We start from the raw sequence: 26,027 nt of genomic DNA on the forward strand, positions 1-26,027 counted from the left end.
ATAATACCTCAAACCTATTAGGCTAAAATAAAAAATAAAATAAATAAAAAATATATGAGAAAAACGTGTTGGCAAGGATGTGGATAAAAAAGAACTCTTGCACTGCTGGCGGGAATACAAATTGGTACAGCCACTATGGAACTGGAAACAGTATGGAGGTTTCTGAAAAAATTAAAAGTAAATTACCACATGATCCAGGAATACAAAAACACTAATTCTTTTTTTTTTTTTTTTTTAAGGATTTACTTATTTATTCATGAGACACAGAGAGAGAGAGAGGCAGAGGGAGAAGCAGGCAGGCTCCCTGCAGGAGCCTGATGTGGGACTCGATCCGAGAACTTCAGGATCACGCCCTGAGCCAAAGGCAGATGCTCAACCGCTGAGCCACCCAAGTGTCCCCAAAAACACTAATTCAAAAAGATATATGCACCCCTATGTTTATTGCAGCATTATTTACAATAACCAAATTATGGAAGCAGTCCAAATATCCATGAAGAGGTGAATGGATAAAGAAGATGAAGTATATATATGCAAGTGAATATTACACAGCCATAAAACAAAATGAAATCTTGTCATTTGCACAACATGGATGGATCTAGAGAGTATAATGCTAAGTGAAATAAGTCAGAGAAAGAAAAATACCATGATTTTACATATAGAATTTAAGAACCAAAATCAATGAGCAACAAAAAAAAAGGAGACAAAACAAAACAAAAAAACATTCTTAAATACAGAAAACAAACTGATGGTTACTAGAAAGGAGGTGAGTGGGAGATGGGTGAAATAAGTGAAGGGGATTAAGAATACACATACCATGATGAGCACTAAGTAATGTATAGAATTGTTGAATCACTATGTTGTATACCTGAAACTAACATAACACTGTATGTTAACTGGAATCAAAATGAAAAAAAAAATGTGGTACCCCATCCCCAGAATTTATTATGTAGGTCTGCGGTGGAACCTGAGAATGTGCATTTCTAGTAATTGCCCAGTGATGTGGTTTCTATTAGCCTGGGGAGCACACTTCAAGAACAACTGCTCTAGGGCAGCCCCGGTGTCGCAGCGGTTTGGCGCTGCCTGCAGCCTGGGGTGTGATCCTGGAGATCGAGTCCCACATCGGGCGAGTCCCACATCGGGCTCCCTGCATGGAGCCTGCTTCTCCCTCTGTGTCTCTGTCTCTCTCTGTGTGTGTCTATGAATAAATAAAATAAAATAAAATAAAATAAAATAAAATAAAATAAAATAATAAAATAAAGTAAATTTAAAAAAAAGAACTGCTTTAAAGAAAAAGAGCCTCTTCCCTGAGGCCACGGTTCTGGCTGCAATTTAATTTTCTCCCTATTTTTCAAGATTAAAATATAATTCATATAACATAAATTCATCTTTTTAAAGTGTATATAATTCAGCATTTTTTTTTTAGTATATTCACAACGTTGTAATCCTCATCACTAATTTCAGAATACTTTTAGTACTCCCCAAAGAAACTCTGTACCCTTTGGCAGTCTCTCTCCATCCCCTTCAACCCACCAAAACCCACCAAAACCCCTAATCTACTTTCTGCCTCTATAGATTAACCTATTCTGTACTTTTCATGTAAAAGAAATCCACGCAATGTGTAGTCTTTTGTGTCTGGTTTCTTTCATTTAGCATAATATTTTCAAAGTTTATCCATGCTGTAACATGTGCAATTTGATTTTAGCTGATTTCTAGCAGAAAACTGTGTCATTGAGCTAGTTTTCTTAGGGTAGGAGATCTGGCTTCAGCTTAATGCATTTCCAAAGACAAATAGGACAAACATTACCAGAGCTAGCAGAGCTTGGAAACGTTTCCAAACTGATTCTTTAAAGATTTTATTTATTTGAGAGAGAGAGAGAGAGAGAGCAGGAGCAGGGGGCAGAGGATGAAACAGACACCCCATCAAGCAGGGAGCTCAACTAGGGGCTCAATCCCAGGATCCTGGGATTACAGTCTGAGCGGAAGGCAGACACATAACCCACTGAACCATACAGGCGCCCCCACACTGATGTTCTTTTGAGAATTGACAACCTTCTCCTTTCCTACCCAGCTCCTAAATCATTCTAGCATTCCTCCTCCCTTTATAGACAATGGCTCTTTTGGAAAAGTCTGGAATATGTGGTGGCTATAGTTTAGAGGCACTTTAAAACACACTAATTCAAACTGTATCTCAGTTCCATTTCGTAAGACCTCTCTGCTTTCTTTGAGTTGGCACCTGTGAGATGTGGAAAGCAAGGTGGTTAGGGTGACTCAAATGACTTTGTCTGGGAAGTACTAATCCAGACTGGGCAGGCTTTAGTGTTTGTCCCATCCAGTGGCTCAGTTTAAGCTCTCAGGTAAAGAAAGGAAGGGAAGTTAGGCTAAAACATCCTGTGTTTGTTAAGTTGAAACTATTGGGGTTTCCTAATGATGATAATACCTGGCTTTTACATAGGAGGACTTAGAAAAAATTGAGGCCAGGACTGACACCCTGTGTTATGAAAGTAGTTTGGCCCTTGCCTAATACTGAATCTTTATTTCTTCCCTAAGGAGCTTGATTGGATGAATGAATTTCTAAGGCTTTTGAGATTGGCAAAAATACTTGTCACCTTTTGTAACACTTGGGAAAGCAGGATCAAGAAGAGGCAAAACTATGGACATCCTTTTTTTTTTTTAAGATTTTTTATTTATTTATTCATAGAGACACACAGAGAGAGAATGAGAGGCAGAGACACAGGCAGAGGGAGAAGCGGGCTCCATGCAGAGAGCCTGACGTAGGATTTGCTCCAGGGTCTCCAGGATCATGCCCTGAGCTGCAGGCGGCGCTAAACCGCTGCGCCACCGGGGCTGCCCAACTGTGGACGTTCTTAAACTGAGGACAGGGCCAAATTCTTCACTTTTACCTGTTTTCTACTTTGCCACCATTTAAGCCAAGAACAAACTCCCTCTGGGCTCAGCTATGGGCTAGACTAGGCCAACCTGCAAAATGGTTTGGCAGGATTTTGAGAGGAAATTGGCAGCTACAGGCATCTGGCTTCTCCAGCCTAGGTCTTCATTTGTTCATTTACTTTACCAACATTGTTGGGCTCGTGGTTGGGCCTTGTACAGGATGTTGTAGGGATTTCTCAAAAAAAAAAAAAAAAAAAAAAAAAAGAGTAAGACTTGCTGTGCTATACAAGAAGCTGCAGATTTAGCGGGAGGCGTCAGCCAGGCAGATATTATAGATCAGATATAATGTGTGTTAGTGTTATGAGATTCCAGAAGAAACAAGGGCGGTGGGGGGGGGGGGAGCTAGGAGTTTATAAACAGAGAACTATATGGCAATGTGTACTATAGCGCAGCACACTGGGGATCTCTTAAGTGTTTGGTGTAAGTGTGGGAAAACGTAGTGGCGGAAGTTTATGAGATAAAAAGGAGGAGGCAAGGATCAGGACACAAGAGAGGACCATATTGAGGAGATTGGACTACATATGCCCTAGGTAGTTTTAGTATTTTAAGAGAGATAGCCTTAAGACAATGATGTTTGGCTTCGTCTAGAACACCCTTGCTGGGGAGCGCAGCAGGAATTGAGAGGGAAGGCTTGGCAACTAGGGCCAGCAGGGGAGGCCGTTTATATTTTGCAAGATGAGGGGATCCCTGGGTGGCGCAGCGGTTTGGCGCCTGCCTTTGGCCCAGGGCGCGATCCTGGAGACCCGGGATCGAATCCCACGTCGGGCTCCCGGTGCATGGAGCCTGCTTCTCCCTCTGCCTGTGTCTCTGCCTCTCTCTCGCTCTCTGATGACTATCATAAATAAATAAGTTAATTAAAAAATTTTATATTTTGCAAGATGAGATATGTGGATGGAAACAATGGGAGTGGATTTCAGATCTGTTTCTAAGGTGGAATCAACAGAATTTTGTTCCCGAGACTTGGGGTGACACAGCACCATGCCTCAGGTAAAGCTACTATTTCGTAGAATTCAAATTAACCTTAAACTACCACTCGGGCGTCTTGAGACCACGGAGAGGGACCCTGGTACCAGGGCTGCGCTTCAAAGCAAAGACGTCAAAAGATTTTTTAGACTGCAGTTGTTTTCTTCTTAAGGAGCGCCTGTTACCTTCTAAAACACAATCTCTTTTCTGACGCTCTTTAGAATCACTTTACCCCTTCCCTTTCTTTGCTGAAGTGCGGCAATCTACTACTTCCGCCACGCTCAAGATGGCGGCACCCGGATTAGAGGCTTGTCAACGCTCGTACCAAGTGGCCCCGCCCCCGATCGGAGCTACTTCCGCCACTCTCGGTGGCGTGGGAGGCATTTACACCACCATGCCGCACTCAAGATGGCCCGGCTTCCTCCCACTTTTCATTGGCTAGATCCCTCCGGTCTTCCGTCTTCACGGGGGGGCGGAACTTCTATTTGATCGACAGCTATTTTGGTCAATGGGAGAAGGGCAGGGGCCCACGAAGGGCTGGAACTGGAGAGCCTGCCCGGGGTGTGGGAGGGTGTTTGGGCTGGGGCGGGGTGGAGCAGAGCCGGAAGCGGGAGGGGAGAGTGAAACAGGAAAAGAAGGGAAGAAGGAAGAAGAGGGAAGAGGAGGAGAGGGAGGAGGAGGAGGGAGGTGGCGGCGCCGTGGCGGAGGAGCAGGAGCAGGAGGGGGATGGAGAGGAGAAGGCTCCTGGGTGGCATGGCGCTCCTGCTCCTCCAGGCGCTGCCCAGCCCCCTGTCAGCCAGGGCTGAACCCCCGCAGGTAAGGGGGAGGGGGCGTCCGGGCCAGCCTGGGGGCCTGGGGGTCGTCGAGGCCTGGCTGGAGGGGGCTGAAGACGGCGTCGCTGCCTGGCTGGAGGGGGCCGGAGGAGTGCTGCTGCCAGGAGTTGAGGGGTCCCGAGAGGGGCCCCCGTGCCTGGCGTGGACAGGCTCGAGGGGGGCGTCGGTGTTGAGCTGGGGACACCTGTTTGGGTGTCAGGGAAGTGGCGGAGGCGCGGTGCTCAGCGAGTGAGGGGCCTTTGAGAGGGCAGTTAGGTCAGGTGGCTGGGATGACTGCCTGGATAGTGGTGCGAGGCTGAGGCTCGGGGGGCGCGTTCGTGTCCCCCCGGGCAGCGGGTCTCCGAGGCAGTGAGTGATGCAGTGTGTACGTGTGTGCGGGCAGGGGTACGGCGGCTGTTGAGCTGGCCTGAGACGGAGGAGGGGCTGAGAGGATATTTATTTCAAGCTGGACGGGGAAAAGTTCCGAGGGCATCTTGGCTCCATTTTTAACGTGTTGGAGGCAAGAGGTTGGAGGCCAGACTCTTGGAAGGCCTGCGGGATGAAGTGGATCGGGACCCCTCAGGATGAGGGCACAGTGGAGCTATTACAAGCTCTTGCTGTTAGGCTGGCTGGCCTGGGAAAGCCAGCCACTGATGCTGATCTAGGCCAGTTCAGGGCTTTTGAGCAAAGGGTGGTGCTGCTGCCAATATGGGCAGCAAATGGAGCACCCCAGCTTTTCTTGCTGGGTGGCTTGCTTTTTATCCAGGCAGAGAAGCTTGCTTGTGCTGATTCCAGCTCCGGCTGGCATTTCGAAACCCTAATGGGAGCATTACTCCTGGTGCCAAGTTGGGTGGGGTGCAGTAGGGGGAATCACCCCTCCTTCCCTTGCATTTGGCAAGGCTTTACCATTCTATTTTCTTCAGTTTCTGTTCTCTTCCCTGTCTTTTCAGAAGGGAATAGACACACACACTCACTTTCGCACACGGCTGATGGCAGAGTCCGTACAGCTTGGTGCTTGAACTTTGCGTTGTGATCAAGAGTAGAAGCAGAGTTCCAGCAAAAATGCTTATCTTTTCCCTAGGAGTTTATGGGCTGCCTTTTCACATCTGCATCTTGTTTTGCCCGCCTAGTATCCTTTCTTTTAAAAATTAGTTTTTAAAATGGAACGATATTCGTATGACAGAAACCATGTAAAACCATTTTACCACTTTAAAGTGAACAACTCAGTGGTGTTTTGTACATTCACAATGTTATGCAACCACTACATCTAGTTCCAAAACATTTTCATCACTTCAAAAGAAAACCCCCTACCCCGTAAGCAGTTCCTCCCTAATTTCCCTTTCCCCCAGATCCTGGCAGCCACCAATCTGTTTTCTGTCTCTGTGGATTTACCTATTCAGGATATTGTATATAAATGGAATCCTACACTTTGTGATATTTTGTGTCCGTGTTCTTTCCCTTAACATAATGTTCTTGAGATTCATCTACATTGTAGCAGGTGCCAGTACTTCATTCCTTTATTGTGGCCGAATAGTATTCCACTGTATGACTGTACCACAATTTGTTATTTATCTGTTGAAGTATCCTCTGTTTCCCCCACCAGAATCTATTTCTGTATATTTGAAATAGCATGTGAAAGAACTAGAGCTTATTTTCTGGCCCAACATATTCCCTTTTGTAGGGCTGGGACCCTTCCATTTTAATAATAGCTGCTGGTCAATGCTAGCATCAAGGAGATGTTGTTGGGGTTCTTTTCCCTAGCTAAAATCATAAACTGGCAGGAGAAATAAATTTTATTTCTTGGAAAAGTCAGAACCCTTAGGACTGATAAAGTTAAGAAGTACAGATGTTGGGGCACGTGGGTAGCTCAGTTGGTTGAGTGTCTGACTTTTGATTTCAGCTTGGGTTGTGGGATTGAGCCCCTGGTCAGGCTTCTCATTCAGCAAGGAGTCTGCTGGAGATTCTCTCTTCCTCTCCCTCTCCCTCTCCCCCTTCCCCCAATGTGCACTCTTACTCTCTCTCTAAAATAAATAAATAAATAAATCTTAAAAAATATATAGATGTTGACAGAACAAAATATAGAACAAACTTACTGCTTCGCCTTTGCATCTATTTCTACATTTAGGTAAAGAAAGGGTGTTCTCAATATCCAGTAATAATACTGCTAGAGGGTTAATTTAAGAATATTGGAGCCTTAGGAGATCGGAGCCATGGGCTTGTGGATGCTTCACCCCAATGGAAGAACAGTGGTGGGCCTCTGAGTTGACAGTGGGAACCAGATCCACTTCTTTGGCAGTGGAAGGATGGAAAGTGGAGGTGCCAGCAGGTCACAGAAGCTTTGGAGTTGGCAAGAAGATATGGGAGGGGATCTTCAATGTCATGCCCTAATTGCAGTTTATCGATCATAGGCCGCTTTCTTATCATTTCTCTGGCACTTCCAATACTTATTTTGGGGACAGGGTGGCTTTTGTACTTTGTTCCATTTGGATGGATGCTAGCACTGACCAGCAGCTATTATGTGGTTACAGTTCCTGCAGAGAAGAGAACGTTTCGTAATGAGTGGGTTCCCTCTTCCCGACCACCCTCATACCCAGTGCTCCGATCCCCACCTTGTACCCTTGTCTCTTTCTGCCCATGAGTACTAGATATCTATAGTGACATTTGTGTTTTGAATTTTAACCTTTGGAATGGAAGCTACTATATAATTATTAACTCTGAATCCACCACTGTTTAGTCAATTTGTTTTTTGTTTTGTTTGGGTTTTTGTTGATTTTTGCCTGTGAAATCTGTGAAGAGGGGCACCGGGGTGGCTCAGTCGGTTAAGTGTCTGCCTTTGGCTCAGGTCATGATCCCAGCATCCTGGGATTGAGCCCTGCCTTAGGCTCCCTGCTTAGTCGGGAATCTGCTTTTCCCTCCCCCTGCTCCTGCACTCTCATTCTCTCTCTCTCTCCTCTCCTTCTCAAATATATAAATAAAATCTTAAAAAAAAAAAAAATAGTGGGATCCCTGGGTGGCGCAGCGGTTTAGCGCCTGCCTTTGGCCCGGGGCGCGATCCTGGAGACCCGGAATCGAATCCCACGTCGGGCTCCCGGTGCATGGAGCCTGCTTCTCCCTCTGCCTGTGTCTCTGCCTCTCTCTCTCTCTCTCTGTGTGTGACTATCATGAATAAATAAAAAAAAAATTTAAAAAAATAGTGAAGAAGAAAAATATTCAGAGACCATTTTGACATAGGATGCACTTCAGGTACTCACTGTCCTTATTTCAACAAGGGACTTTCAACTAACTGAATTGAGGAGGACTTGCTCTACTCATTCTGTATTGAACATGGTGTGGGTGTCTTACTGTGCTTTCGTTTACAGCCATACCATCCTGAACGTGCCCGATCTAGTCTTACAGTGATTTTTTCCCTTTGAAGTGCCTTTATCAAATACAATCTTTATATACTACACATACGTATCTAATATCAGAAATATATGGTATACGTATTTATATAACACACAGTGGCTTGCTTTCCCTGTTACCAGCTCTCCACTGGAACTATCATTTCTGGCCCAGAAACGGTATCAGCCTAGCTCACTTCTGAGATTATGAACTTAGACTTAACGCTCCTTACTGTGACTCAGGTGTTATTCCTTAAATCCATAAAGAATAAAAAAAAGTAGTCGAGTTGCCAGTGAGCCCTTGGCATTTGTCTCTTCTAGTTAAGTAAGTATCGAGATACATAGAGTTTCTTTCTATTGTTGGTTAGATTCAACTAGAACAATCTGACCATGTTATTTAAAATAACGTTTTAGGGGCAGCCCGGGTGGCTAAGTGGTTTAGTGCTGCCTTCAGTCCAGGGCCTGATCCTGGAGACCCAGGATCGAGTCCCACGTCAGGCTCCCTGCATGGAGTCTGCTTCTCTGTCTGCCTGTGTCTCTGCCTCTCTCTCTCTTTCTCTCTCTGTGTGTATGTGTGTCTCTCATGAATAAATAAATAAAATCTTTAAAAAAAAATAACGTTTTAGTAGAGATGTCTTTTTCTTTAAAGCCACCCAGCTTAATCTCTAGAGATCCAGTCCTTACCTTTCCTCTGCCACGCTTAAAACTTTGAGTTGGTTGGGGGTCCTAATTCCTGATATTTTTGTCTTACCTCGTCTCTCAATAGTATACTCTCTGCCCCCTCCTCTTACCAAGTATGCCCCAGGTTTCAGTCCAGAAGCTCTACTCCACTCTTCCTTCTTAAAAACAGCATTTTGGTGTGATTAGCATCATTTCTTCTCATCAAAAAGTGGGAGATCGAATGTCTAGACTCTAATTCCCCTTCCCTCATTTTCTTAGTCTGTTTTATAAACCAAAGTGAGAAGTTGTCTCAGGATACCTGGGTGGCTCAGCGGTTAAAGCATCTGCCTTCCACTCGGGGCGTGATCCTCGAGTCCTGGGATCGAGTCCCATATTGAGCTCCCTGCATGGAGCCTGCTTCTCCCTCTGCCTGTGTTTCTGCCTCTCTCTCTGTGTGTGTCTCTCATGAATAAATAAATAAATAAATTTTTTTTTAAAGAAGTTGTCTCAGATCAACACCTTGAGTTTCCAGAAGTCCTTTCAGTAGAATTCAGCCATCATTTACTGAAATGTTCACTCTGCAGCAGACTGTTAATGCAGGTGGGCTCTGGGAGCCCTCAGTTGAGTAACTGAATCCCTCTGTTTTCAAGGAGCTGGTAATCTGCTGGAAAAGACAGATCACACGCATAATGATTTGTAACCCAGAGGCACAGATGTGCAAACAAAGGACAGTGGGAACAATTGATTCTGCTCTGACCAGGGGAAGGTGGGATTTAGGAAAACCTTCACAGAAGAGGCATTTGGGCCAGGCTTTAAAGGTTGGGAAGGGAAACAAGTCAATTCCAGCCTGGAAAAGTGAAAATGGAGGATGTGTTTGGAGGTGGCATGTAGTCTGTGGTGGAAGCTTCCTATGTGGGTATGTAGAGGAGGGTAGAAGTAGAAAACACTTGAAAGGTAGGCTGTGGTTATATGGTAAAGAGGCCTTTCATCCATTCATCCAAGCAGTGCAGTCCAGTAGAACTTTCTGTGATGTTAGAAATGTCCTATATTTGCCCTGTCTGTTTTGGTAACTAACCACTTAGCCACATGTGACTATTGGCACTAGGAATGTGACTCGGATAGATGAGCAACTGAATTTTTAGTGACATCTAGTTTTTTATAACAGCTGTATTGAGACATAATTAACATGCCAGTAGATTCACCCTTTTAAAGTGTATGTGAAATGACTTTTTAGTAGGTCGCAGAATTGTGTACCATCTACTATCTAATTTTATTTTTTTGTTTTGTTTTTTAAGATTTAATGAATTTATTTGTGCAAGAGGGAGAGCACAAGGGATAAGGGGGAGAAGCAGAGGGAGAGTGACAAGCAGACTCCCTGCTGAGCGCAGAGGACCCCCGAGATCATGATTTGAGCTGAAATCAAGCATCAGACACCTAACTGACTGAACCACCCAGATGCCCCTACTATGTTATTTTAGGAAATTTTCATTACCCTAGAAAGAAGCCCTATTGCCATTAGCAGTCCCTCCCCATGCCATCCCCACCTCCTGCAGCCCCTGGCAGCCACTAATCTATTTTGTATCTCTATGGATTTGCCTATTCTGGACATTTCTTATAAATGGAATCATACTCTAGGTGGTTCTCCGTGACTGGCTTCTTTCACTTAGCATAATGTTTCCAAGATTAATCCATGCTGACATATCAGCATTTCATTCCTTTCTGTAGTTAGTTAACATTCAGTCATATAAATGTACTACATTTAATTTATCTATTCATCAAATGATGGGCATTTGGGCTATTTCTGCTTTTGGGCTAATTTGAATAATGCTGCTGTGAACATGCATGTACAAGTTTTTTGTGTAGACATAAGTTTTCATTTCTCCTGGGTGTATACTTCATGGTGAAATTGCTGGGTCACATAGTAACTTTATATATAACCTTTTAAGGGACACTAGACTGTTTTCCAAGGCTGGTATGATATTTAATTTTAATTAATTTAAATTAAATAGCTACATGTGGTCACTGACTACTTAATAGTGCAGATCTAAGAGCTTTCTGGTGCAGGAATAGTGGGGTAAGTCCAACACAGTGGTGAGGTTGTGGGCTCCAGGGGCAGACCACCTGAGATCCAAACCTGACTCTTCTAAGTAGAAGAAGCAAGTTGTTGACCTCTTTATGCCTCAGTGTCCTCATCTATAAAATGGAATCAATAATAGTATGTACCTTATAGGTTTGCTGTGAGGTGAAAAGATATATATAAAGCTCTTGGAATACATTTAATGGCTATTAAATATAATTATCACAAAATAATATCACAAATAATAGTTATTATTTGTGGTCCTCAGAGTGGATTTGGTTGTTGATAAGTCAGTATCAGCTCTCAAATTGAGTTCAGAAGCTGAAATTTGGGGAGTTTGAGAATGATTTCCTTGAATCTGTCCTATATCTGAGTTTAATTTTGTCCCTGTAGGAAATGTTTGTGGTGAACCTATATGTTTAGAATTGTGGTTCTCAACTGGGGATAATTGTGCCCCTTCCAGAGGACATTTGTCAGTGTCTGGAAACATTTTTGGTTGTCACAGCTCAGGGCCAGGGATGCTGCTAAACCTCCCGTCACAAAGGAGAGCCTCCCACAACAAAGAATCGTCTAGTCCAAAATGTCAGTGGTGTGGAGGTGGCCAGACACTGGTTTAGCAGTGCCTGCTCTTCCCATATCAGCTCATGCTGATCATCACAGGGTTTGAGGTTAACCTTCCTATGAAGAGAGAATATAACATTGTGAAGTATATGAAGTAACCCTCTGACAACAAATTTTAGATGGGACAGTTGAAAGCTTTAATATCCTGAATCTTGATTACTCTCAGATTTGTTAACATGTTGCCAGTCAGCCTGGCTTTGTCAGGCAACATAAAACATTTTTGAGAAAAAAATTTTTTTTTTAGTTTGTGGTTCAGTAAGCAGATGAGCCTCCCTTATTCGCCCAGCCTTAAACTTTCTTTCCTCTTTCTTTGGTTTACCCTTGTGGTTTCATTTTAAGAACATGTTTGTTTTCACCCCAGTTGAAAGCCTGATGCCAGTTACTTTCTTTTCTCAGGGTCCTCCATGGCCTCATAATCAATCTGAACCAAGACATGTTCTTAGAACTTTTTCCTTTCCCCATTCTACATCTTGGATCTACTCTCATTTTCAGCTCCACAAACATTGGTTTGTTGTCACTTACTCAGCCTACAGAAACCATGCGGTGTTCTCAGGGTCACCGTGGGCTGACTGGAACTTAGATTAGGGTGGCTGTGTGACCTCAGGAGAAGCCTTCTCTTTCAAGCCCCCATGATGCAGCACATCTGTGGATTTTGTGCACTAGCTGGCAATTCTTTTCTTTTCTTTTTCTTTCTTTCTTTTTTTTTCTTTTTCTTTTTCTTTTTCTTTTTCTTTTTCTTTTTTTGGTAGCTGGCAATTCTTTAAGCATACTGTGGGTATCTCAGATGACTTTGGATTAACAATTCCAAGTGCCTTTTGAATGCCTGGCCATCGGTTCACCTGAGAGCATCGCATCTCTTGCTTTCCTGTTGGACTAACTCTTGAGGGACCATCAGGATCCAGGTGGTACAATGATGTGGATTCATTCTTTGCCCTGTAACCCCAATTGTGGTTACCACCACGGCCACCAACTCTACCATAACCACACAGGCAGTCAGAGCAGCTACTGAGTAACAGGGAGCAGTGACAGTGGGTCTTCGTGATCTGTCTACTTGGTGGTATACAACAGGCTGAGGTCTGGCTTATGGGCACCTCCCTGTTGGGCCGTCCTTTGTATTTCCACTAGGTGGAGCAAAGTCTGGCCAAAAAAATGCATGTGATGTGGAAACCACAAACAAATAATCAATAAATCCAGAACATTGCAATCTGGGAGGTAAGGAAAGGAGAAACAGATCTCGTTCTATTGAATTATGTGGCTTGTCGATACAATTCTGGGCTTTCCCAGTGTGGGAATTAAAGTAGGTCATGGTCTCAGACTTGGAGATCACAACGTTGGATGGACTGGGGTTTTCTGATACTCTCGCTTACTCAGCTACATTCCCATAGCTTGGATTTATTTACTTTTGGTTTTCTTCTTTCCATACTTTCTTATGCGGAAAAATAGATGAGCTATGGATCGTCCATTCCTGGTGCCATCAATGCCGTCAGGAGTGCGTTGGCCTGTTTTGTTTCATGATCTTAGATGTTCTAAATAATTTAATTTGAACTTGCTTTGGAAGAGGTAAAAGTGAATGTAAGACGTTGCAAGAATATTTGTAGCTTGGAAGGGTGGATCCTAGAGTAAAGCTATAAAAACACACCTGTTTTGATTTTTAAATATCAAGCAAGACAGATTGTATGTTGTAACACTGTGTCATTACACATTCTCGCAGGTCAGAGGCATGCGTTTTGTGAAGAAAATATGCAGGTTTTTCGAAATCCTACCTGCTGCTTTTTTGTTTTCCATTTCTGAAATTATCTTCCTTATCTAAAATTCCACCTGGCCGTTCACGACAGCTATATTAAAATCCAACCAAACACAGAAATGAGAGGAAAACCACAACTTAGTTGACTGATCAGATCTAAATGATTTTTCCCTCTTTGAGGTTCATTTGGGAGAAAAGGTTAATATTTGGCTTTTGACACTGGAGTGTTGTAGCTCTTTGGGATTTGAATATAGAGTTGACTAGGGTAAGAAGTTCATCCTGTGTTCTTTCTTTTTACTTGAGTCCTTTGTCTTTAAATATGCAAATCACCCCCCCACCCCCCCCCCCACCCCCACCCCCCGCGCCCGGGTCTGCAGGTTGTTGGGGAAAAACAGAAAACCTGTACCAGTCTGATTTGGCACAAGATCTACTGACTTTTTTTTTTTTTTTAAGATTTTATTTATTTATTCATGAGAGACAGAGACAGAGAGAGAGAGAGGCAGACACAGGAAGAGGCAGAAGCAGGCTCCATGCAGGGACTCCATCCCAGGACTCCAGGTTCACGCCTTGGGCCAAAGGCAAGGCACTAAACCAAGAGCCATCCAGGGATCCCCTGATCTACTGACTTTCTTTTCCTTTTCCTTCCTTCGACCTGATTGCTGCATTTCTTTGAGCTTTAAGGTGCCTTTTACCTTTTCACGTCAGTTTTTAATTACACACAAATAACACACGCTTCATACAATGATAAATAATATAGACAGACATGCTTAGAGTAAAAAGTGAAAGTTTGTGGTTTGGTGTGTGTGTTTTTGGTGGGTTTTCTGCTTATGCTGAATATTTATAGGTATGGTATTAGTTTTAACATATATGTATATATATTTGTTTTTTTCTAAGATTTTTTTTCTAAGATTTTATTTATTTATTCATGAGAGACACACACAGAGAGAGGCAGAGACACAGGCAGAGGGAGAAGCAGGCTCCATACAGGAAGCCTAATGTGGGACTTGATCCCGGGACTCCAGGATCACGCCCTGAGCTAAAGGCAGATGCTCAACCGCTGAGCCACCCAGGAGTCCCATATATATGTTTATATATATATAAAATATTAGTTTTAACATTATATACATATATATATATATATATATATATATATATATATATATATATGAAAGTAACTCCTATATGTAAATATAAAATTGTTGGTATGGATAGGGTTCTTTATTTTCTTTTCATTTTTTTAAAAGATTTATTTATTCGTGAGAGACAGAGAGAGAGAGAAGCAGAGACATAGGCAGAGGGAGAAACAGGCTTCTCTCAGGGAGCCCAGTGTGGGACTCGATCAGGATGCCAGGATCATGCTCTGAGCCAAAGGCAGATGATCAACCGCTGAGCCACCCAGATGTACCAATTTTCATTTGGTTTTAAAACAAAACTGGGATAATTTATATGTGGTACTTTTCAACATGCAGTTTTTCATCCTTTGTAGACTTCTTTCTGTATTGCATATGTACCTCTGATTTTTTTTTTTAAACACCTGTATGTTGGGGCACCTCGGTGGCTCAATCAGTTAAGCATCTGCCTGCAGCTCAGGTCGTGATCCCAGGGTGCTGGTATTGAGCCCTGCACTGCATCTGGTTCCCTGCTCAGCGGGGAGCCTGCTTCTCCCACTCCCGCTCCTCCTGCTTGTACTCTTTCTCTCCCTGTCAAATAAATAAGTGAAATCTTAAAAAAAAAAGAAAAGAAAGAATAATATTAATCAAAACCCCAAAAACTTGGAAAATTAGTAAACAGTGAAAGAATCATAAGGAGAGTTGACAAAGTTTAGGAAAGCCTTAAGAAGAGGAAAAAAAAGGAGAGGGATGGCATTCAGAAGTGAGCATAGAATTGCAAGAACAAACAAAAAACCAAAAACAGCAACAAAAAACCTCTTCTTATTATTGCCTTAGACCATGGTTTATTTACTGCTAGGTAGCTGAATATACATTGTATCCGAGTTTTTACCATTTCACACTGTGTTATAGTGAACATTGATTGTTCTATGTATTTCTGTAGTCTGGGTTCCTAGAAGTAGAATTGGGGATTGTGGGGTTGTGGGGTATATACTTTGGAAGTTTGGGGTGGATAGTGCCAGATTGCTCTCCAAAGTGGTTTTATCAGTGTACATCCCCAGCAATAGGCTATTTGGGGGCTCATTTCCCCACACATTGTGTAAGCAACATGTCTTCATCTGTACCTTCAGCTTATCCTTGAAGGTGTGCCTTCTTCTGACTCAACACAGGCATGTGGAGAACATTTCCACATGCCTTTCTCACATTTTCTTTCTCAAAAACCCATTTACGTCTTCGATCTGCTTAGCTTCAAGTCTCCTCCCTGTCTGCAAACCAGGTTGCTCCCTTTGTTGTGAAGGAGGAGGGCAGTGTGCCTGGAGCTAGGGAAGCGGAGCTGTGGCCTGCTGAGGTGTTGAAGGATGTGGTTAGTAGGATGCCTGGAAGATGTCAGGCAGGTGGCTTGGAACTGTTGGCCAGTTGCTGTGTGGCACACAAGTCTCATGAACCACCCTTCTGTGGTGGTCATCCCAGAAGAAGGAATACTTGGAAATACCATCAGTGAGAGTGTAGACTCTGGAGCCAGACTACCTCCATATAATCTTAGGCTAATTGGTTGACTCAGTATCCTCATCTGTAAAATGGGATAACAGCACCTAGCTTATAGCGTTATTGTTTGGGTTAATTGAGTTATTGTAAGGATTAATTGAGTTAGTACTTACAAAGCACTTAGAACAGTGCCTGCCACTAGTAATTACTTGGTAAATGTTAGCCTGTACAATTATCTTTTTTTTTTTTTTTTTTTTAAAGCTTTGGGAAGCCTTAAGACTTCCTTATTTCCTGACTGACCCAAGATCTGTTTCCAGTGGAAGAATTTAAGAGTATATTTTAGTGAGCTCCTAGTCCAGAGGCATGTGGACTCGCTTTCCATATTCACCACCCTTGGCAGTCTGATGAGGGGTGTTTTTCCAGAAATTGTTTTCTAATAATAAAGTATGGAAATTGTTTATTCTTAGAACAGGTTAAGTTAAAGTTAGAATATATATATACTGTTACCCTGATCTGTACATCGCTGTGCCCTCTCCAGTGAGGAAGAGTCAGGTTATCACCAGCAAAGAAGTGTACCTTGTCTTGGGCGTGGGAGCTGTGGTTGGACATCCATTCTGACCATAGTGTTAGACCACACGCAGGTCTGTCGGCTCTCGGCACAGTGTCCTGTACCAATGTATACTGTACTTCCTGTTCTGAGGTGAGGATGTTTTCTGAGGCTTTTTAAAAATAATAACAGCGTTATTGAGATAATTCACATACCGTAAAGTTCACCCTTGCAGAGTGTGCAGTGCACTGGTTTTTAGCATGTTCACAAGATTAGGCCACCATCACCCCTATCTATCTCAGAACGTTTTGATCACCCCAGAAAGCAACCCTATATCTATTTTTTTTAAATTTTTATTTATTTATGATAGTCACACACAGAGAGAGAGAGAGAGAGAGAGAGAGAGAGAGAGAGAGGCAGAGACATAGGCAGAGGGAGAAGCAGGCTCCATGCACCGGGAGCCCGACGTGGGATTCGATCCCGGGTCTCCAGGATCGCGCCCTGGGCCAAAGGCAGGCACTAAATCGCTGCGCCACCCAGGGATCCCCTATCTATTTTTTTTTTAAAGATTATTTATTTATTCATGAGAGAGACAGAGAGAGGCAGAGGGAGAAGCAGGCTCTATGCAGGGAGCCCGATGCAGGCTCTATGCAGGGAGCCCGATGCAGGACTCGATCCCAAGGACCCCAGGATCATGCCCTGAGCCGAAGGCAGTTGCTCAACCACTGAACCACCCAGGTGCCCTGAAAGCAACCTTATATTAATTAGCGGGTTCCCTTCCTGAGCCCTCCCCTTCCCAGACCCCAGCTTCTGGCAACCACTCCTCTACTTTCTGCCACTGTGGGTTTTCCCATTCTGAACACTTCATGTAAATAGAATCCTAACACCATGTTTGTTTTGTGATTGGCTTCTTTTACTTCACATAGTGTTTTCAGGGTTCATCCATGTTGTAGCTGGTGCCGGTACTTTTTTCCCTTCCATTCATATTCTGTTGTATGGGTATGACATATTTTATTCATCCATCAGTCAACTCATAGACATTTGGGCTGTTATCACTTTGGGGGTACTAGGAATAATGCTATGAACATTATCCAAGTTTTTGTGAGTATATCTGTGTTCATTTTCTTAGGATATACCTAGAAGGTCATGTGATAACTCTGTGTCTATTTTTTTTTAGGAATTGCCAGACTGTTTACCAAAGTGGCTGTACCATGCCATGTTCCCCACTAGCAATTATGAGGGTTCCAATTTCTGTACATCCTCTCCAACATTTATTATTTATCTTTTTTATTATAACCATTATAATGGATATGAGGTAGTATCTCATTGTGGGTTTTTTTCTTAAAGACTTTATTTATTTGACAGAGAGAGAGAGCACAAGCAGGGGAAGCAGCAGGCAGAGGGAGAAGGAGGAGCAGGCTCCCCGTTGAGCAGAGAGCCCTGCTTGGGACTCAATCCCAGAACCCTGGGATCATGACCTGAGCTGAAGGCAGATGCTTAACCGGCTGAGCCACCCCAGCACCCTCATTGTGGTTTTGATTTGCGTTTCCCTAATGACAAATGATGTTGAACGTTTCTCATGTTCTCATGTATCTTTGGACAAAAAAAGTCTGTTCAATTCTTTGCCCATTTTATTTTTTTAATTTTAATTTTTAAAAAATATTTTATTTTTTTAATTTTTATTTTTAAAAAATATTTTATTTTTTTAATTTTTATTTTTTAAAAATATTTTATTTATTCATGAGAGACACAAAGGCAGAGACATAGGCAGAGAAAGAAGCAGGCTCCCTGCAAGGAGCCTGATGTGGGACTCGATCTCGGACCCTGGGATCAGGTCCTGAGCCAAAGGCAGATGCTCAAGCACTGAGCCACCCACACGTCCCATCTTTGCCCATTTTAAAGACCCTTATCTGACTACAAGGGACAAAATCTTCTCATGAAATTCCAGTGAGTGACTGTCCAGAGGGTTTTCCTTTCGACTAGACTCTGTTGGGGCTCTGGCATTCTCCTGTGCTACCACCTATTCTCATGACTCTGGAATCAGTTGCTTACCTTCTCTGAGTTGGCTGGCTGCTTCTATCAACGTCACCCAGAGACGGCTTTGATGCAGCCATTTCTGCGATAAGAGGCCCATGTGGTCAAAGAAATCCACTGTCTCTCCTGAAGACTCATGATGCGTGTGCTTTACAGTTAAGCTTCTGAGGAGTCTCACAATTAAGAACGCTTTATGAGTCCTTTAACAGATAAATGATTAGCAAATATTTTTCCCTTGCGGTGGTTTTTGTTTTGTTTTGTCTTTCACTTTCTTGATCATGCTCTTTCTTTGAAGCACAATCATTTTTCATTTGGGGGAAGCCCAGTGTATTCTTTTTTTATTTTTGTCACTTGAGCTTTTGGTGTTCCTTAGTTCCTTCAAGGGCTCTGTAAAGCTTAATATTCCTTTGGGTCAAGAGCGGACATTATTTAGGACAGAATCCTTTGAATATCTGTATTATGGAAAAATTTAAAATATAGAATAAAAATAAAGAGAATGGTATAATAAACCCCCATGTCCCCATCACTCAACTTCAGCATTTTATTGTCATGGCCTATCCTCTTTTGTCTGTATCCACTTTCACTTTCATTCGTGCCTGGTGAAGTTATTTTGAAGAAGACTGCAGACTCCATATCATTTCAACCATATAGTTCTGTTTGATCTCTAAAAGATAAAAGGATTTTGTTCCTCAGCACAACCACCCTATCGTATCATACCCTAAAAAATTGACAATAATTGCTTAGTGTTATAGGATCTTGCATGTGGAGCACCTGGATGGCTCAGTGGTTGAGCGTCTGCCTTTGGTTCAGGTCGCAGTCCCGGGGTCCTGGGATCGAGCCCCGCATCAGGCTCCCTGTAGGGAGCTTGCTTCTCTCTCTGCCTGTGTCTCTGCCTCTCTCTTTGTGTCTCTCATGAATAAATAAATAAAATCTTAAAAAAAAAAAGATCTTGCATGTGAGAACTTAAATTATATCCAGAGATAAAAACACCATTAGAAAATTCAGCTAAGGGACACCTGAGTGGCTTGACGGTTGAGCGCCTGCCTTTGACTTGGGTTGTGATCATGGGGTCCTGGGATTAAGTCCCATGTCGGGCTCCCTGCATGGGGCTTGCTTCTCCCTCTGCCTGTGTCTGTGTCTCTGCCTCTCTCTCTCTGTCTGTCTCTCATGAATAAAATCTTAAAAAAAAAAAAAAAAAGAAAATTCAGCTAATATACGGGGGCACCTGGGTGGCTCAGTCAGTTAAAGTTTTGCCTTTGGCTCAGGTCATGATCTCAGGGCCCTAAGAGATGGAGCGCTGCGTCCCGCTCCCTGCTCAGCAGGGGGCCTGCTTCTCCCTCTCCTTCTGCCCACTCATACTCTTTCTCTCTCTCTCTCAAATAGATTAATAAAATCTTTTAAAAAGAAAATTCAGCTAATAAATGACACTTCTTCAGCTTTCCTAAGTAAGTAAGCCTCACTAAGTGCTCCTCTACTTTAAAAAAAGTTTCTCCCGGGATCCCTGGGTGGCTCAGTGGTTTGGTGCCTGCCTTTGGCCCAGGGCTGGATCCTGGAGACCCGGGATCGAGTCCCACGTCAGGCTCCCTGCATGGAGCCTGCTTCTCCCTCTGCCTATGTCTCTGCCCCTCTCTCTCTCTCTGTCTCTCTCTCTGTCTCTCAGGAATAAATAAATAAAAACTAAAAAAAAAAAAAATTTCTCCCCGGGAATCCCCGCCAGTCCTGTGAGTGTCAGAGGCACCCTTCCAACTACAGCTTTCTCTTTCACTTGACCACATCCAGTGGTGGAGTCTCAACCACGGCAAACCTCCCCCACCGCCAAAAAAAAAAACCAACAAAACCCTTTCTTTGTCATCTTGTCACAATAGATCTCCCTTTCCAACCTAAAGTATAAGAATAACTTAGGACTTTTGCACTCAATTTCTAGCATAGGGAGAATTTGGGGGGAAATCCTACTCTTATCTGAGATTGCACAAACGTTCAGAAAAACCTGAGAAAAGCAGAAGACCTGTCAGCATAGTTTGTCCTCTTTTCACCTCTCTGGGGGCCTCAGCTGCGTGTCCCTGTCCTGTGCCTGACTATGCTTGCCCTCAAGGTACAGAACTGGGGGGGGGGGGTTTCACACAGATGAACAAAAGCTGCTGAGGGAGAACGGGAACACAGAATTGTTCTGTGGAGGCTGACAGAAACCATAGAGATAATGATGCCATGAACAGATGTTTGGTAAGAAAGAAAGACTGTGCCATTTGAAATGTAGGAGATTTGGGTTTTAGCAGGCTTCTTAACTGTGAGACTCCTCAGAGGCTTAACTATAAAGCACCTGCGTCCTGAATCTCCAGGAGAGACAGCGGACTTCTTTGACCACATGAGCCTCTTATCGCAGAAATGGCTGCGTCAAAGCCATCTCTGGGTGACGCTGATAGAAGTAGCCAACCACCTCAGAGAATTTAAGCAGTTGGGGTAGGGTCATGAGAATAGGGAGAATGCCAGAGCCCCAGTAGAGTCTAGTTTGTGTCACTTGCTGGGGTTCCATGGGAAGACCTCTGCCCCTTCAGTCAGAAGCGCTAAGTCTGGCCCTAGGTCATTGCACATTTTCAGACATTCACTATATTGTCTGGCAAGTGGGGTATGTAAAAACTTCTAGCCCTGTCACCAGCTGATACAAGGAGCAACTAAAATGGATGTGAAAGTAGTTTATAAACTGAATTCTACAAGGATGATGACTTACTGTCTCACTGCCTAGCTCCACCTTTTCTGCAATATTGAGCAGAATGTGCATCTTGAATAAAGTGGAAGACTTTGGAACAATAGATATAGTCATAAAGATATGAGTACCTGCTAATTTTATTTTTCAGGGAAGGCCCTTCTTGCTTGCCATGATGGGAGATGCTTTCTCAAAGGCACTTTTAGCTTTTCTCTCCCTAAGCCTTAGGCCTGTAATGTAGCATCTCTCTGCCTACTTCTGCTTTTGCTCTAGAGCTGCATGATTTGGACGGTGGGTCAATATGGTTTTGAAGTAGGGTTACATACTGTCAGCTTTGTTGCCTCACTCTCTGTGGCCTGGGAGTCCAGGGTTCAGGTGTGGCCTTATGGTTGGGCATATTATGACGAAAGGACCAGAGGATTCATCTGTTATGATGCCCTCTCCAGTTTTACCACTCTTCATCATTGTTTCCCTTGGGCTGCGGGGGTGTGTGTTGCAGAAGCTTTTCCACTCCCTACAACTTATGGGAGGGATAACTTTGTCGTAATGTTTCCTTCTGGTGCTTTTGACCATGAACTCTCAAGACCTGGAGTAGATTGGTTATCGAATAGCCCAAGGAGGGAGGAGGTAATATTTGATTTACATAAGATCCAAGAAATGAGGGAAGATATAGTGCCAGGAGCTGTATTTCCAGCTAGCCCTCATTAAGTTTCACGATCCTTTATACAAAAAAAAAAAAAAAAAAAAAAAAAGACAACTTCTAGGTGTTGCTTAATGAAGTTAGCTGGTGATCGGCAGCAAAACCAAGAGCAGCTTCATCCCAGTCCCCATAATCAAAAAATGAATAGGGGTTAGGTCACATCCCATTCTAAGGGAATTTTGCTTTTGAGATGGTTTAAATGCTTTAAATTCCTCTGTAGAGAAATTACAGATATACAGATAATGGAGACACACAGGGTTTCCTAGTTATATCCATGTGCTCTTCTGACCTCTTAGCTGTTTATCGGGTTTCTGTGGCCATGAACATGTCACTTGCACTGTCTTCTGGGAATTCAGCTCTAGTAACTTCCTTTTTACAGTCTTCTCTTTATTCATCTATCTCTTTATCCATGTACCAATCTTTTTTGAGGGTTTACTTTGTGCAAGGCATTGGTTGGTAAGATGAGGGACACAGAAGTGGTAGTTAGACATCTTGCTTTTTTTTTTTTTTTTAAGATTTTATCTATTTATTCATGAGAGACACGGAGAGAGAGAGAAGCAGAGACATAGACAGGGGAAGAAGCAGGCTCCCCAGAGGGAGCCGGATGCAGGACTTGATCCCTAGACCAGGCGTCCCTAGACATCTTGCTTTTATGTTGCTTCTACTTTAGAGGAGGAGACAGGCCTGAGAAGAAATCATTTTGCTGAGTTTATGACCCCTAAAAGAGTCGGTGGATTTCCCTGTATAAGCACAACCAGGATGGTTTCTGGGCAGTGTGAATAGTTACTCTTCTGACCTTGCATCCATAGGGCCTGGAGCTGCTTCCAGCAACTCAAGAGTTCAGGTGCCTTTAATAAAATGACTTTGCTGTTAGCCCTTCCGGTGGGCCTGCCACCACTATACGCGTGTTTCCACCTGAAGTGAGTCACGTCTCTCCTTGTCTTGTTCCAAGCTGAGATAAAGGGAAAAGTGAAATCAGATTTAGCAGAGACCTTGAAGACTAATTTTCCTAATGGAGTTAAGGCTTTTCGGAGGTTGCATCGCAGTGTGTGTCAGATACTGGGTGTGACCCATGTCCCTCCTTTTAAAAACAATTAATTAATTAATTAATTAATTATTTTTAAAAGATTTTATTTATTCATGAGAGACACACAGAGAGAGGCAGAGATATAGGCAGAGGGAAAAGCAGGCTCCCTGAGGGGAGCCCAGAGCAGGGACTCGATCCCAGGATCCCTGGATCACGACCTGAGCCAAAGGCAGATGCTCAACCGCTGAGCCACCCGGGTTCCTCTTACATTTTTAAAATTTTTTTTTTTTTTTTTTTTTTTAAATGATTTTTTTTATTTTTATTTATTTATGATAGTCACAGAGAGTGAGAGAGGCAGAGACACAGGCAGAGGGAGAAGCAGGCTCCATGCACCGGGAGCCCGACGTGGGATTCGATCCCGGGTCTCCAGGATCGCGCCCTGGGCCAAAGGCAGGCGCCAAACCGCTGCGCCACCCAGGGATCCCACATTTTTAAAATTTAAATTCAGTTTGTCAACATGTAGTATAACACCCAGTGCTCATCCCATCAAGTGGCATGTCCCTCTTTTTGTTCTTAGTCCAATCTTCAGTTTAGAGAGCAGCTTGGGAGGAGACATGGAGAGTGCCCTGAGCCATGAGCCAGAGCTTGCTGATTATCATGTAATTCTTGGCTACTTGCTGGTTTGGTGGGGGTTCAACTGTTTTCAGGGCAGGAAAAAAAAAATGAACCTGGCATTTTGGTACAAAAACAAACAAGGCTGCTGTTGTACTTGATAAAGCTAGAGTTGCAGATTAGTGGCAGCCCATTAACTCAGGGACAGTTCACGGTCAACGCTGAGTTTCAGAGACCCCTGCACTCTCTAGAGGGAGCAGGCACAGGAAAGATCTGTCCCCGGAAGGTAATAAATATTTGCAGTGATTGATTGTCAACCCAGAAGGATTTTCTTGTTAGGGGGTGGAAAAGCCAGGAACCTCAGGGAGTTGTCATTAAACTGGTCTCAGCTTCTGCTATTTTGTGTTTTGTTTTGTTTTGTTTTTTCCTTCTCTTTTTCTCAGACAAGACAGCTGGGTCAGAACTTGACTTACATAGAGGAATTTTCTTAAGATTTCATCATCACCTTCTGCTTTTATTTCTCTCTCTATTTAAAAGATCTTTGAAAATGGTATCTTCCCTCCACCTCCCCCACCCTCCCCAGAGTGGAACAGGAGCAACTCCAAGATGTAAACAAACAAATAGAGAGCCTAAGATATTAAGTAAACTAGAAAATCCTGTCCTTGCTATTCATGATGCTACTGCAGTCATCATAAAGAACAAATGTGCCAGTCAGAGGTCCTTGGTGCATGGGGCTTCTTTCTGCCTTCTCCCTCCAACTCATCTGTGCCCAATCTTGTGTCTTTCTTAGATGCCCCATGTTTCCTTGTTTCTATGCTTTGGGCTATACTTGGCTCTGCCTGCCATGCTCATCTTCCTGCCCCTAGCCTACGTGTTATTTTAGTATCTGTCTTTTGTTTTCTGTGGGTTTGTTTGTTTGTTTTTAAAAGATTTTATTTATTTATTCATGAGAGACACACAGAGATAGGCAGAGACACAGGAGAGGGAGAAGCAGGCTCCCCGCAGGGAGACTGATGGAGGATTTGATCCCAGGACCCCAGGATCATGACCTGAGCCAAAGCAGACGCTCAGTCACTGAGCCACTCAGGTGTCCCTAGTACCTGTCTTGATGCAGCTTTCTTTGGCCATTCTGTCCCTGACTGACCTCCCTTCTTCGAGCTCTTCTTGCAGTTACTGTCTCTACTGCTCCCCTACGTTTATTATAGGATGCCTCTGTTTGTTTCTGTACATGCTGTCTTTTCTCCTTCACTGGGCAATGAAATAAATAAATCCTCCAGGGCAAGACTAGTTCATCCAATAGTGCATCCTCCTCATCCTGATGCTACAGCCAGAATGGGCTGGATGTGACTGTTACTTTCTGGGTCACAGATTAGGGGAGAGTGACATTTACAATATCAGAATACCATCTCCATGCATGTGTAAGCCATTTTAGAGTCACACAGGCCTGATTGAAGCCCTGGCTCCCCTGCCTACTAGGTGTGTGTCCTTGAACAAGTTACCTAACTTCACTGAAGCTCTTCTTTTTCACTTGTAAGGGCTGAGATATCAACATATGTTAGAGTACTCCTCTCTAAACATATTGTTTGATGTTTAGCAAGTGATTGCATACCACAGTTAAGGGCTGTTTGCCTGGCCATCTTTTCCGGAAGACTCAATAGTAGGAAAGCAGCCATAGGTTTTTTTTAGATTTTTGGTTTTTGTTTTTAAGTAATCTCTATAGCCAACATGGGGGCTCGAATACATGACCCCGAGATCAAGAGTTCCATGGTCTACCGACTGCGTCAGCCAGGCGCCGCTATATCCATAGACACTCTACCAGACACCCCTGCAAGCCCTGTGTGACTTGTAGAACTCCTTGTCCTATTCAGAAACCAGGAAAGGTGTGTTTTCTTGTCTCAGCAGGCTTGCTACATGTTTGCCTTTGTCCAGCCCCAGGACACAGATAAGCTAATATTCTTGGTTTCTGGCAACTAAGCAGTCTTTAGCATTTTTACTTGGCAGAGTTCTGCAAATTTTTGTTTTGGGTTTGGAATCTTTCCCATGGCATTCCCCAAAATAATTACTTCAGGATCCTTTTATTGATGCCCAGCCTTACATTCAGGATACGAGGATGCCTCGGTTTTACTTTTGTGGCGCTCACTTCAGTTTGGGGGTTGGAGTTCATCTGTACTTCTGGGTTTCTGTCGTTGTTGTTTGGTTTGGTTTGGTTTGGGGTTTTTTTTGGTTGTTGTTTTTGAGTCCAAACTGGAAGGCATTTTGATATGCCTGTGCCCCATCTGAGAAAGATAAGAAAGATCTCTCATCTTAGATGTTCTGTCTGCCTAGCAGCCTCTGCTCTAAAGCTCCTGGAAGTAAAAATGGCTTGGGTCTAGAGATTATCTCCCATCCTAGAAGCCTGGCAGTTGTTGTCCTATTCTGAGAAAACGGTTTCTTCACATTCCTTGATTGTGAAATAAAAAACCCCCAGCCTTTAGCCCTAGTCTCCTTCCAGTCTCACCTTGCCATGACACAGTGTGGGAACATTTCACCAGCTACCTGAGATCCAAGGCATAGAAGATCTTCTATACCAGCTGGCTCATTGCACAGAGGCCAGTTGTGTGCTGAGAACA

General features: G+C 43.5%; 1 protein-coding gene across 1 annotated transcript in view; it reads left to right on the forward strand.

The window, feature by feature from the left end:
* Positions 1 to 4,556: 4,556 nt before the first annotated feature.
* The window catches only part of WBP1L (WW domain binding protein 1 like), a 66,597-nt gene continuing 45,126 nt past the window's right edge, over positions 4,557 to 26,027 (forward strand). Inside the window, exon 1 of the mRNA XM_038578654.1 lies at positions 4,557 to 4,725. Coding sequence (XP_038434582.1) covers positions 4,636 to 4,725 — 90 coding nt within the window. The 5' untranslated portion in view covers positions 4,557 to 4,635. The remainder of the gene's footprint in view (positions 4,726 to 26,027) is intronic.

Source organism: Canis lupus, chromosome 28, assembly GCF_011100685.1.
Source record: "Canis lupus familiaris isolate Mischka breed German Shepherd chromosome 28, alternate assembly UU_Cfam_GSD_1.0, whole genome shotgun sequence".
Taxonomy (NCBI): domain Eukaryota; kingdom Metazoa; phylum Chordata; class Mammalia; order Carnivora; family Canidae; genus Canis; species Canis lupus.